The sequence below is a fragment of the Brachionichthys hirsutus genome, chromosome 4 (genome assembly GCF_040956055.1).
Source record: "Brachionichthys hirsutus isolate HB-005 chromosome 4, CSIRO-AGI_Bhir_v1, whole genome shotgun sequence".
In the NCBI taxonomy this organism is placed as follows: domain Eukaryota; kingdom Metazoa; phylum Chordata; class Actinopteri; order Lophiiformes; family Brachionichthyidae; genus Brachionichthys; species Brachionichthys hirsutus.
Window position 1 is genome coordinate 4651627 of NC_090900.1, and position 14721 is coordinate 4666347.

A 14721-nucleotide genomic window follows, 5' to 3' on the forward strand; every position below is an offset into this window, starting at 1 on the left:
AAGCTCAACACGTCTAAAAATAGCGCCCAATTGGCAACATCGGCATTATTCCTTTCATCATTCTTATCTGCTGTGTAAGGCTCGCTCAGATGGCGGACAGCCGAAGCCCTTTCATGAAGCTTTCTTCGCCTCCCCCCTCGATTCAAGCCTTGTCCTCTGTCCCCCCCCCCCTCTAATGTTTTCATCTCGTTTTCCATCTTTTCTCTCTGCTGGCTTATATCAGTGTGGCATTTGTGGGCTCCAAGCTGAAGGAAAAGCCTTTAACCCCCCCCCAATTCTCACTCAACTTCTAAATTAACTTTCCTCTCATGTTATTCAAGCAAGAGGAGGCACATAGAGAACCAACTCCCCAGCGCTGCACACCTGTGGCCCGAGAGAAACACCCTTAAGTCCTCACAAAGCATGCAGTCCCCGAGGAACGAGACGCACAGCAACATCCCTGACCCTCAGGAAAGCCCTCCGAAACAGGAAGAGAGCCCTCGAGTTGGAATTTCAAGGAGGATATCAAAGCTGAGAACATGTATGGCAGAACACGTGGAGAGGCTGGGGTCAGTTCAAGGACTCCGGAGAGAGAAAAGAAGGAGAGTGAAAAGACGCGAGTGTTGTTAAAACTAGAGTGCTGTATAGAAATAGAGAAGAGAGATGAGAGAAGCAAACGGAAAGGATGGATGTGATGAGAGTGAACATTGTAACTGAAGCCGTACAGGATGAGATCAAGAGGGAGAAAAAAGCCAGAAGCGAAAAGGTGATACACTGTTGACCCACCTGAAGGATCGGATTCAGGCCGGAATGCACAATGTGTGGGAAAAGACTCTGAAATATCTGGAATAAATTATCATTGAGAGGTACTGAGCTACGACTACAAATAATCCCACTCCAAATGAGACTGAAAAAATCAGCTTTGTGTTCTGGAATTTGAAGAGAGGGAATAGGGTTAGGGTCACAATGATCCATTGCATTTTGGTGCACGATTTCAAGACACATATTAAAATATTCATTCTCAACTATGTAGTTTAACGCTGCACGGGAGCATTTACACCGGCAACATTTTTGAAATGATCCCCCTCCTCCTCTGGAACTTACATAAGCCTACGCTGAGCTTGTGTTAGGGTGACACTGACACAAGAATGAGGGCGTTCACACTTTCTCTTATGATAAACTGCAGGAATACCATAAGTGGAGGCAAGTATGAACACAAGCCATAAACACAACTCGAATGAATCCAATTCATTTTGACTATCGATACTACGGCTGGTTTGATCATGGAAGTAAATTACTTCTGGGGTCACAAATGCTTGTGTGCATCTTGTGGGCTTGTGAGCTCACCTTTCCTGCTGCGGACTACGCAGGGCCAGACCTGCCTCCACCGATCTGTGTCTCCGCTCCGACACCGCTAAGGCTCGTTTGAACAAGTGCAGAAACCTTTCATGAATAATTGATGACTTTGCGTAACAGTATTTCAGAATGGAGTTGAATCGCTGCACCAGATCTGAGGGAGAGGAGGGTGTGTGAACACAGCTCGTGGATGTACTTCACACTGAGCTGGTGTCTGGGGCAATGTCTGTGTGACTGTGTGTGTGACTGTGATGAACACAACCCAAACAAACTGTTGTAAGGAGGCAGTTCCTCCTCTGGCCGTCTTCGGGACACAATCTGTGTTTCCAGCGTCGTGCTGCACTGCAGCCGGGCCGAGGCGCTGACAGACGCTCGGTAACATCCTGCTGTGACCAGCAGAGGGAGCTCTGACTCACACATCCTGCCAACCTGTTCACCATGAAAGCAACATCTTTGAGGAATGAAATACAGCATGCCTGATGCCTGTTTGTTTATTGCCACACAGAATACACACAACTTAAAGCACACTCATCTTCACTTCTATAGACCAAAATTCAATTTGCATATTTAGGTTATGAAGCTTATGATGTAAATGAGTAATGCGGTTTCTTTTATTCCCTGGACCTGTCGAGTGAATGTGGGTGCAAGTAGACGTGTCCGGCCCGCCCTCATTATCACCACTTTAACCTCAACGTGTCAGAGGCTGACTGATTAAACGTGGTTGTGTTTCAACAGCTTCAAAGTGTGAATGTCATCAAGGTGTTCCTGAAACGCCAGCGCTGTCAGTGAAACTACACAATACGTACTTTACAGCTAGAAATTAAAATCAAATATGTAATTAAGATATTTTTCATGTTTAAAAAAAACCCCCAAATCTCAGACTTTCAGTTACCGGTACTCAAAAAACAAACCAACTAAGATTTAACCTTATGTTGGGTTGATATTCTTCACAGGAAAGACTCTACGTCGCAAATACTGTAAGTTTAACGAAGTCAGTCTCATAACATAGACAGACTCAAAATGTCACAAAGCATATTTTAAATGTAAACCTGCCACATAGAATGCTTTTACTGAACAGAGCACTTTGCTGGACACTGAATTGCACAGTCAAGCATCCACCTCTGCACAATATGGAAACATTTTGACCACGTTACACAATGACTGAGGCTGCAGTTCAAGGATACTGCAGCGGTGTTAAACCAGACGTGATGACTAAAAACAAACCCGACTACGCATACACTGTTAACTGAACCTATGACAAAAATATATATACAACAACAAGAAATAAAAGGCATTTCAGACCCTCAGAAATAGATCCAAATCTAAAAAAAATAAAAATAAATTAAAACTTTACTAGCATGAACAAAACAAATATTATTTGAGTAACATCTATTAGACTGTATATTAAATTATATCTGAGCTCAAACCTCTATAATAATAATAATCAGATGAAAGGTCAAAATGGATTAAAGATGAAGATGATGAAGAGGTGAATAAGAGGCATTGCAGAAACAAAGAGCTAATAAGTGCTAAATCTCTGAAGGGGAATGTTTGCTAACAGAACTGAAGAATGATGGAAATTAGTGTTAATATGCTTTATGGCCTTAAACGGCTCCGTTTTTGTATCATGGATGTAAATGAGGCCATTTATACATTTCATAATTATAAAGTATAATTATAATAGAAAATTAAAATCACTTGTTTTTTATTTGGGAATAACAGCAAATAATTTACGAAATGCTCCAACAGGTCTGAAGCTACAATGACGGTCACGCTCAACCTTGGATTATTACTTGAATTATCTGTGCAATTTGAAAATGTTTAATCTGAGAAACCAAGGTGACGACTTCAAAGAACATAATGCAAACTGTAGGTCTCCACCTCCAGAGGAGTGGCTCGATCAAAACCTCCGAAAACCAATAGACTAAACTCATTTTGCATTTACTGAGATTCATCCAACTGATAAGTGACATTAATCTTTAAATATTTAGCGGTCCAGATCTCACAATATCATCGTCTGCCACGCAGCTTTTAATAAAGAAGAATGGGATGCAGTAAATATTGACGTGCGTTATTTTAGTTACACAGAACAAATCGGACAAATAGGGTGATAGATGAAGCCATAATGTACACAAATACTGTAAGTACTCTCTCCCTGATGCACAAACACTAGTCCGATCCAGAAGTGTGTAGGCAATTAGAGGTCTGTGCCTCAGGGGATACTGAGGCCAAAGTCATAGAACTCTCTGTGCTGACAAACATTTTCTGCTTTCCTGCAGCGCCGCAAGGTCTGCTATCTATTCTTCTTAACTTGGACCGTGCAGAGAGAAAGGAGAAGAAAGAAAGTGGAAAGAAAGACTGGCCACTGGATAGAGGCAGACGGATGGAGAAGGTGCCACCGTGTGAGCCGGTTAGAATCAGAACAGGAAATAAAAAAAGAGATGCGGACATGATGATGACCGCTGCTACAAATAAAGTAATACTAATCTACCTAAAACACATTGCTGGTGGTTTTTCTGGATATGTCAAACAAAGAGGACCCAGTGCTCACCTGCTGTGACCTGGTGCATATGGTTGAAATTGATTTACATTACAGTATGTTGTCAGTGCAGGAAATGAACTATGGACGGGTGAGTACGAGCATAAGCTGTAAAAGGCCACTGTGTCTGACGGAGACATGCATTAGAGTGGTGACAAAGTTGGATTGCCTGAAAGTTGATCCTAAATGGCTGATAGGAACAAACTAATAATAATAATAACAGTAAATGATGAGAGTTTATGTCCATGTTCCAATAATGATAAGGCAGCCATCCATGTGAACACTAGGTGGCGACATGCAGCTTTCCCACAGAGCAGTCAGGACTTTGCTGACTAAGGACTGTCAGACTGTGGCCGTGCATGTGCCAAGTCTACATGCATGTGTGCCGGTGTACGAAGTGAAGCTGCAGCAGACATGCAGATTCTCCTTCACCCTGTACCTCTACAGTCCCAGAGGACCGAGCTCACCATCTTCTGATTTCATACCTTTCGGGGGGGGGCAGAAACGGAGATAGTCATCACGAATCTCTCCGGATCAATCCCCGACCCCCTTTTTTTTGTCCACCTACGTTGTACATATTATGTGTCTTTTTAATTTATTGTTATATTGCATCAAGTTTGTAATTTAATATTAGTTTTATTTGTATTGTTAAATGTCAATGATTTATGTACTAAGGACTTTCAACGGAAACAAGACCGCTAGGGCTTTTTTGGAATGCTCCTCTTAGACAGGATGTCTGTCTGTATTTGTACTGTAATACATGCTACTGTTTGACTGTACTTGTACTCTAACATTCTATCTAATAAATATATTCATCATCATCATCATCATACAACGCCATCGGAACCACTGTCCGTCCATCATGGGTTTTTGAAATCCCATAATCACCTACAAGGCATTAGGCAGCAACCTCTCCCTCTCTCTCTCTCTCTCAGAGGATGGAGAGAACAGAAGAAGGTGTTGACGGTCAGAGGTATGCTGTCGCGGCGCTACGATATGCTCAGAGTAACTGCGGCAGAGAGGGAGAGAGAGAAAGAGCTGTAGTCGTGCTGGAGGAGGAGGATTGATTATGGGAGGGGTGGAAGAATATATTCCCGGAGGGAGGGGGGGGGGGGGGGCTTTCTTTGCATCTGCTTGAGAAAAACCTCCGGGGTCAGCCAATTAGAGGCAGGGTGACAACTATCCTCCCAGATAGCTAGTAAATCTTTTGCCACAAGACAATCCACGTGCCTCCGCTGAATGAGTGCGTGCGTTTACAAGCACGACCACACATCAGGAGAACCCAAGAAAACGAGAGAGAATAAGAGATGAACGGTTTTGGAGTGTGGAATCCTATTTTTCATAAAAAACATTTCAAACATCTAGCATTGCTATATTTTATTTCCACCACACCATGTGATCTTCCTCGGCAGAGGGAGCTGCTCATTTTTCATGAACGTGCAATTAAAGAGGTCAGTTTTTGACCTTGGAGAGGAAAAAAAAAAAAAAAAGGAAAACCTCCACGACAGATCCTGCTGTTGAGGGTTAGGGTCCTGACCACCACCAGCATTCACTCGCTCACTAGTTTCACACAGGCAATGTGGGTGAAGTGTCTTACCCAAGGACACAATTACAGTGTGCACATGTGGAGGGAGCCACGGATTCAAACCGCCAGCCTCTCGATCGTTGCCCACTCAGCTCTACTCCAAACTCGTAGACAGGATTACTCTCCACATACATAAAAATACAATCAATGCAAACTTGCTAAAAACACAGTCTGAGAGACTTCTAGTTGCACTGAAGGACAAACCCCAGGCACTCAGAAGTACCACAAACTGCTGCCAATTTCCTTTCAGCTACCATGTTAACAAATTGGGTCGTTCACACGTGGCGCTCCGGGGCCCCGAGCGTCATCGCTGGCCTGCAAGCTGCAGCAGCAGCGATGTGTATATGCTTTTATTCTAGTATTCTAGCAGGTCACAAATGTTCATTAATCTACGAGTGATTAAAAACGAAAAGAGAAGAAGAAGCAGAGAGACACTCTTACGTCTGACTCATTGCAGAGGTTTGCATCACTTCCATCCCCTCTATGCCCAGTGTAAGAATCTAGAGCCATGCTAGCCTCTCACAGCAGCTCCATCAACACACTCATGTCTTGTAAAGCCCAGCTGATGCTCATGATTTTAATTTTGCAGGCAGTTTTTGGTCACAAACCAAAAGCACATCCTCTGGGGAGCATGAATGTCTGCTAATAGCAATCCATCATGTAGCCGCTTGGAGATTTCTGCCTGAACCAGAGATAAGAACAGTAAAAGTCATTATTCATGCATATCTACTGATAAATTCACTTTGTGTGCGCTGAAGCGAGAACGGGAAGGTGGCAAAATCATACGGTCAGTAAGGGAACAGGAAATACATCAAGTTACACCAAAACACCTGCCGTTGTGTGAAAGATATATACCCAGCCGTTTAAAACTGATCACATGGGGCAAACAAAAGCTCTCTCCACAGAGCAAAACAGAGCCAATCGATAAAGCAAGCAAAGGTTGCACGTTGCAGATGGTTCATATCATTCAGAGAGATGCTGCACCACAGCGGGACTCAGAGTAGCTGCTCGCTATCTCCAGCCCAATCCTCCCCCAGCCAGAAGGAGCTTAAAGGAAAAGAGCTCAGGTTGGGTAACGGACACTAAAGCCCTTCACTTTGCCAAAAAAAAATACCGCCTGACGATGACCTATCAAATTCGTCTGTGAATGCCCCGCCTCCTTCTTTAAACCTCTCTCCCTCCGTCGCTCTTCCTTTTTTATTTGGGCATGATGAGGAGCTCTCAATTCTTCTGTTTCAGGACATTACGTAAGTGCGGCAGTATTAGAATAACAATTGGGAGGAGAGACCAGCGCAATCAACCGAGGTGGGGGGGGGGGCGAGAGAGAGAAAAGAAGAAAAGACAGTGGAGGGAGGCAGGCTCTTGGAGGGAAATCTAAGGAAGCCCCTTGTAAGATGACGCATAATTTTAAAAGCCGTCTCATAAATGAACAGTGGGAGGACGAACTCAGATGGATGCTTCAGCTATTAGCATTTGTGGCAAACCCATGCTGGAGAATTATGCTTAAAGCAATGCAGTCCAAGGTGCCAGTTCGTCTTTATTTATCACCAGCTGGGGAAACACAAAATAAATATGCACTGGGTCCTGCAAGGCTTTTCATTATTCCAGAAGCAAAGACAAAAATAATAAGCAGGCGATGCTTGTGGCCTGAATGAAGAATGAATCACTGCACTGAAGCTGAAACCGGCAGCAAGGACAAGAAATCTATATTCACAGACAGGCAACTGAGAAAAATAGTCATCGATATTCTGGGGAAGTCAACCCCCTGCAGAGAGGGAGAACCTTCCTGGTGCGTGGCGCCGTTTTACTCGTTTCATTACTGCTGTGTTCCAAAAAAAAGGCCGTAGAGCACCTTCTGAGGGAGGGAAGTGGTCTTGTCTGATTTGATGAAAACAATCTGACTCTGGTAGCTAATAACAGGAGGAGAAGAATAGGGGGTTGGTTAGCTGGTCTCATGTGGACCTCCATTCCCCCCATTTGATTAAAGGAGAGCGGCCCGCAACCCCCAGTAAAAGTGCCCCAGCAGCACTTTTTGCCGAGCCAGGAGCTCAGCCCCAATCGCAGCCTTTTTGAGATGCACCTTTGCATTAACCTCAAACCACGATTTGATTAGGTATTGTGCAGACATTGTCGGGGTGGTACGCTGTCCGTTGTGGCGCTGTTATGCGATTCTGATGTTCTGCCAGCGAGTCCCTGAGACAGACTCATGTGTCTGAGAGTCTCCACGGTAACACTGGGACTTGAACAAACAACCACTTGAACAAACAACCACAGAAATCAAGCCAATTCCTGCCTTAGAGCAGTATTTATGGGATAAATAATCACCGGTTTGGAATGAATAGGTGAACATTTTGGGAATAATCCTAGTTTAGCACAGACTGGATGAACCCATTCACCTTTGGATGTAAAGTAACTGTCCATTTGTTGCATTTATTTTAATCAATCCCAAGATTGAAATGCTATACAACTATTTACACTTGTACTTTTGATGCTTAAGAATGTAAGCATTAGAATGATTCTTACTTATTAACATCTTATCTCAACTTTAAAGATCTTTTTTTATATTGGACGCAGCTTCAGTAAAAGTGACTGTTATATTAATATCATCTGCGTGGCTCCGGCAGTTTCTCGAACTTTGCTGAGGTGCTGAGAACTTTGTCATATTTAGCTGAGGTGAGCATGACTCAGATGATGTTCTGCTGTTCCAGCTGTGCCTTCGCGGGGTCTCTGTGGGGTCGTACCCGCTTTATCAAGAGTTGCATTTCAATATGTGGCTAAATCCTGGAAGAGCGACGTCTCATCTTGATTACCGGTTCGCTGGAGATTAGGTTCTCTGCAAACTTCCATCTGGAAGCCTCTTAAAGCGTAACTTGCCATTCAGCAGACAGAGGAGAGTCTCCTTAGTCATTCTGTCACCTGATACACACCAGTGGGCATTCATGCTGGAATTACAGAAAGGAATTGGCCCAGATTAATCGATGAAGTATTGGGGCAGACATCCCTATTTGAAATGTATTGATTTGAACATCACAGAGGGTCCAGATAAGCAGCCTGGCTCTGGATGGGCTCAGTCCCTGCTGCAGCGCCACTAATCCACTGCAGCAAACACACACACACACACACACACACACACACACACACACCGCGACAGACAGCACTAAATTACCAATCTCTCTCTGACATCCACACATTAACCTCCTTTAAGGTTCCTCTTCCTGCTCAGGAAAGGGAGATCTTGGAGGGTAGACGCCGGGGACGAGGCCGGAACGCCGATCTCCTGCATCCACTTCAGATTTATGTAAAGATGGAGATTGCACTAACGTGCTTCTTTTAAAGAGTAACTTGACAGAACAGAAACCGAATGTGCCAAGATGGACTATTTAGTTGAATCAAACACACACATGCATTGCATCTCGACACTCACATCTATACAGTAATGTAAAGAATTAATCGCCGTCAGTTTTGACTGGTCGAACTGACATTTTGCCTCGAGAATCGCTGCTTTCTCTTTCCTCACCTTTGCGTGTGGAAATGTTGGTTGGACAGAAGACAACAGGAGACAAATCAACAGAGGCTAAAGCAATTTGCGACCACAGCTGTCTGATGTTCCATTGAACAAATAGCTAAATGAGGACTAAATGCATAGAAACAAATCACAGCAAAATTTGAATGGCTTGAGAAGAATCACAGCAATACATTATTGTTAGTAAATTAATGAATTATTAACTGCATACACATTTCAGTATATATAAAACATAAGTCTTTATCTGTACAAAAGCATCAAGAAGTCATCAAGAACAAATAATCACCGGTTATTCATCGTGTGCTAAATAGATCACTTTTGTATATTTTCCAATGGAATATTTGTTAACTGTTATAATAATTATTTGTTTAATCCCTAATCATTACATCAAAATAAAATGGGGCAATTTAGAGAGATACATTATTGACAGATGAAATCTTGCTGGCAAATAAAATCTATCATGCCTCATCCAAGGCAGATGACGCCAAAGACAAATCCATATCATTGCTCACAAAACATGCACGTCTCCTGTGGACAAGCTGTCCATCCCGATTGGGATTATTGGACTGTTAAACACCCCGGGGACTCGCCAAACACCGATCACGTGCCGTAGCACCGAAATAACCGGTAACAAACCGGTAGGTCTCTAAATGTTGGACAAGAAACGTATAAGAATCACCTAATTAAACAGCTTTTATTACAAACTCGCAAGACACTTTAAATAAACGAACTACCAAAAGAAGTCAACATAATTACATAGCTCTGAATTGTAAATATCTTTAAATACCCTCCGTAAAAAATATCAGATGTACAATTACTATGACCAATCATACTGGGACTCTATAAAGTAAAGAACAATACAATTAATAGTCCAGCTGGACACATTTATTTTCCATTTTCCTTTGACAAACCAAAGACTATGCAGAAAAGAAGGGGAAAACAACTCAAACAACAGGACTTTGTGCAGAAGAAAAGTATTACAAAGAAAAAAAATAAAGGTTATGAGTCATACAGCCCAGCTACGTCATCAGACCAACTGGAAAGATGCATCTTTCTGGAGTACTGAGGAGCCGCTGCTATGGCTAAAAACACAAGAGCTGGAATAAACAACCCCCCCCCCCCCCCCCCCCCCCCCCCCAGTATAAAAACTATCATATGAAAATAAATTAATATAAGTAAGAATGAGTCCTCAAATATCTCCAAACTGTTTTACTGTGACCTCGACAGCAACCACAAACCGCTGCCTGCAAATCAGCTTGCACCATCCCCCAAAATGTCATCGCATGACAGTTCAGTTCCTCATAATATGACGCCTCAGCAATGAAAACCTACCCCAGGAACTTGGAATAACATCATTAGGATGATCGTGAATAAAAAATTGGTACAGTGAAACATTCTGGGCCAAATCTGGATTATTATTTGGATACAGGCGCTACTGGATCCTGGATCCTGGATCGTGTTTATTATTACGAGGACGTTATTGTGCAACTTGTTTAGTGGAGGCAAAGTGTGTCAGAGTGCTAATGTGAGGAAAATTAATAAGGTGGTTGAGAAAACAAAAAAAAGTCACTCCAAGGGACACTCCAGGGCTGCAGGTCGATACACAAGACAGCTGATCAAAAAAAACAAACTACTGTCAAGTGGTAAACAAAGAAACGGCAAAGTACAACGTGTAGTTTTCTTTCCTTGGTTAAGCACTGTGCAGCACGGGGAAACAATCCGTCAAAATTCTGAATTGCTGCAGAATTTAACTACGGCGCTGCAGGCATCAGAGAGGAGACAAAGAGGGCACTGAGGAGTAACAGAGATAAAGAGAGAATTCCCCCAGCATTAACATCTGCTCCAGAAACCAGGAATGGCTGTAAGCCGGTGTTAAAAAAAGGAAGAGAGGTTGGGAGGAGGAGGATGAGGAGGAGGAGGGAGCTGGAGGGGAATTCAGAAAGCTTATTTCAAATACACGGTTATGTAAGTGATACGGGATCCTCTGTACACACACATCCAGTCAAAGTTGGGCTGCATTAGCGCCCTCACCAAAAATCTCATACCTGCCTTATTTATACTGCAGGAGTTGCAGACTTTCCCTTCTTCGCTCTCATCTTGCCAGACATGCACACATTGCACTTATGCACACATGCATAATAAAAGCACACAAGCATCTCTGCGCCAGCTTTTTACGCTCCCGGTCCTTTTAACGGAAGCAAGAAGGTGCATGCCTGGGATGAAAGGGTTGGGGATGACTATCATAAGAAAAAGCTGACAGGCAAACCTGTACTAAGAGACATCAAGGTGCTCCTGAGTCATACCGCCTCTCCTCTCTTCTTTCAGTCGCTCCCTCACAACAAAAAGGAAAAATAAGAGCCCGGCACCAGCCTTTGCACCGACCCGCTCCAAAGCTGCACCGGGTTTCTGCACCATAACAATGTCTCCACTGCATCAGCATCAGATTGGTTTTCAGACAGTCTGGCACGGCTGCTGGTCTCTTACCCATTTGCTGAGGAACAATTTACCACCAGCAGACAGCACGATCTGCGGATGAATCACTTTCTTTAATGACTTTAAATGAAATCTGACGAGGAATAAAGTCGCATCTTGACTCAGCCTCTGCAGTCAGACACGGGTAGAGCACAGATTTGTTGTTTACGACCAGCCCTGTAAGCTCTGCCTGGGACTTCCCAGTCAGACGCAAGCTTGCGGGTTTTGCTCTGCAGCCATCACAATGCCACGCAGACGGAGGGGGGGGGGGACAGATCGGACTGTTGCGAACACTGTTCCTCATGGATAATGAGTGTTGTAGTACATTTTCACGCACTGACACCGTACTGCAGTGTGAAAACAAAGACAGAGAGGAGACAGACGTGAAGAGGGACGGAGACACTCAGAGGTAGAGTACTACACCGCCTCATCCCGCCGCTCAGACAGGACAGTCAATAGAGAGGAGTAGGGCAGCATGCAGTGTCTTGCACCGTCTCCCCGCGTCTGCATGCACAGGACGTACATGTAGCGGCGACACCGTGCGCACACACAGTAGAAACAGTTTCCATGTGTGTCCCAGCAGCCCTGACCAGCTTAGCATGACAGAGAAAAAAAAAAAAGGGGGGGGGGGGTGCATCTCAACCTTCCTGCCCCTCTCTCCAGCCACCCCTCCCTCCTTACTCCACCCCTGACTACCCCACCTGTGAATTGTACCAGTACCTTGCGCTTTTTATCCCTTGAGCGACTCCTCTTTTTGACCTTCTCGTCCTCCTTCTCTTTGCGCTCCTGCTCTGCTAGGGCTTCTAAATCCTTGTTCTTGCGGAGATGCTTGGCCGCTTGCGCCATGGCGTTGGTGGTGGGTGTCTGGGTGGTGCTGGTGTGTCCAGATCCTGCAGCGGTGGACTGGGTGGTGGCGGCACTGGGACCTGTACCTGGCGCCGGCCAACACTAGCGCAGCTGCTGCTGTGCGTTCCTCTATGGCCCTGCAGAGTCTGAGAGCGCATTCACCTTCTGCCTCCTCCTCCTCCTCCTCCTCCTCCTCAGCAGTGCAGTAACACACACACCAGCAGTCCTCAGCTGTCTGCTGTGGGATGCTACTGCAGCACAGTTCTCTCCCCCCCCCCCCCCCTCTCTCTCTCTCTCTCTCTCTGAAACACTCACATCCACTTCCCTCATTCAATTTTTCTTTGCATCTCTCGTCTGGGTCTTTCTCCGTGCTGAAATAATCAAGGTAAATAATGGTAAGCTGTGGGTTTTCTTTTCCATTTCTGTTTTCCGTTCACTGCACTGTGAAATTTCCTGGCAGTCCCCAACTCAACATCGTCAAAGCTTAGAGAGGGATAAACTGACATCCAGTTGAGGAATAGCCTGAGCAGCTTTAAATCAAAGTCAGCTCACCCTCGTGCATCGATTTTGTTTCCTTTTCCTGTATTTAATTTCGCAGCACCTCACAGCCTTGCTGCGACTGCGGAGGATTGCTGGGCTGCAGAGGGAACAGCCTCTCATACATTCACTCACACAAGCACACATAAAAATAAATGTAAAACATGCATGATAACTCCCCCTTACTCCTTTAACCCCCCCCTCCTCCTCCCAACCTTCTCCCTGTTCACTGTTTAGGCGCTGCAGCAGGCAGGATTGGTACAGTATTGCTGTGTATTGGTGCAGTGTCTCTGTGTATATCAGAGCAAGGCTTTTTCTATATCACTATAAATTGCGATACATCATCAAATCCTTGCTTCATTAACGTCTTCCTCACTGAGCGCCTCCGCTCGTCTCCTAGTCTCCCCGATCCCCTTTCAGTTTCACATGCAGTAAAAGCAAAAGGGTGTTAAACTGTAAATGCACTGTAGGATGTGCGGATACGTGCGCAGTGAGGAAGAGGTGCTGATGAAGACAGCACCTGTTTACTGGCGTTTCTCTGCTTCTCCCTCTCCTTCCACTCCTCCCCAGCCCTCTCCTTCCTCCCCGCAATGCTGCTGACGCAGGCAAAAACAAAAGATTTCCCTTAACATCTCTCTTTACCCAACTACCTCACCCATACAGTTCATAATGGTACTGTAGACACACACACACAGTCCAGACACACACACACACATGCTTCAGTTCCCACACACAGATGGGATTGGCGGGTAGAGGGTCGTTATTAAACGATCCTGCAGTCACTAATTTCTGTCTCGTTTTTCTACCTTCCGGGGGGAGAGGATAGAAGACATTTAAAGGGATCCCACTGAAAAATATATAAAAAAGATATAATCTCTCTATTTCTTGTCTCAATCAATGATTTCCTTCCCTGTCTTCCTTCCCTGTGGTGTCTACGTCTACTTAAATCCAAAAAGACTGCTATCATCTTGGTACTTTTCACTCAGCTGCTGCTTCCTGTCCACATCTCTGTGCTTTCTCAACGCTACTCCTTTGCTCTCCTTCCAAGGTTTCCCCTGATCTGATTGCAACTCTCTGCCTGTACTGCAGCATGCTGATGAATAGGACGGCCGATATTGCCTTCTGTCTGCAGCGCTACTCCACAAATCAGTCACTTATGTGGAGTAACTATGACTCCAATAAACACAATGGCAGACAGTGGCCAGGGATCCATCATCGTATTGAATTCCTGACTCACCAGTAGGACTGGTTTAGGCTGAGCCGACTAGATTGTTATTGTTAAGCTAAACCAGACATGGGCAAACTAAGGCCTGGGGGCCATATACGGCCCGCCGAAGTTGTCCAAATAATATCATTAAATAAAATGTTATTATAAGCCTCATTCATTTTACCTTTTTCCCTGTAATGCTACCTGTAAAAGGCCAAATCCTTTCATCTAATGGCTTTTACATGTCATTTATATTAGTTCACAGAAACACTCCATCCATCTGTTCCTGGCCCGGCCTCTCTGTCAAATTTTAGGACCCATTGTGGCCGCGAGTAAAAAAACTTGACTCTCGTCTCCCCACTGGTTACAACCGCACCACCACGTATCGGTGGTAGGATGGCAGTAGAAAGCACAGGAAATACATTTACGCATATTGAAATTTAAAATAAACAACTATTACCATTCCAAATTGAAGGCAATTAGTAACTGCCTTTTGATGTCCCTCAGTGTAAAGCCAGCACAAATGAGGGTGTAGTAATGAATAGCCAGGGAATGTAAGAGAACATCTCTTAGCAAACGATAAAAGAGGCTGGTGAAGCAGGGAAAGCTGTATTATGTGGTGGCATCCTGTGTGTGTGTGTGTGTGAAGAAGGGCTGGGGCTGAGAGTAAAAAGATA

General features: G+C 44.5%; 1 protein-coding gene across 1 annotated transcript in view; it reads right to left on the reverse strand.

Moving 5' to 3' along the window:
* Window positions 1–12300, reverse strand: part of ank1a (ankyrin 1, erythrocytic a) — a 59512-nt gene extending 47212 nt beyond the window's left edge. The window contains exon 1 of the mRNA XM_068760625.1: window positions 12175–12300. Coding sequence (XP_068616726.1) covers window positions 12175–12300 — 126 coding nt within the window. The remainder of the gene's footprint in view (window positions 1–12174) is intronic.
* Window positions 12301–14721: the final 2421 nt, after the last annotated feature.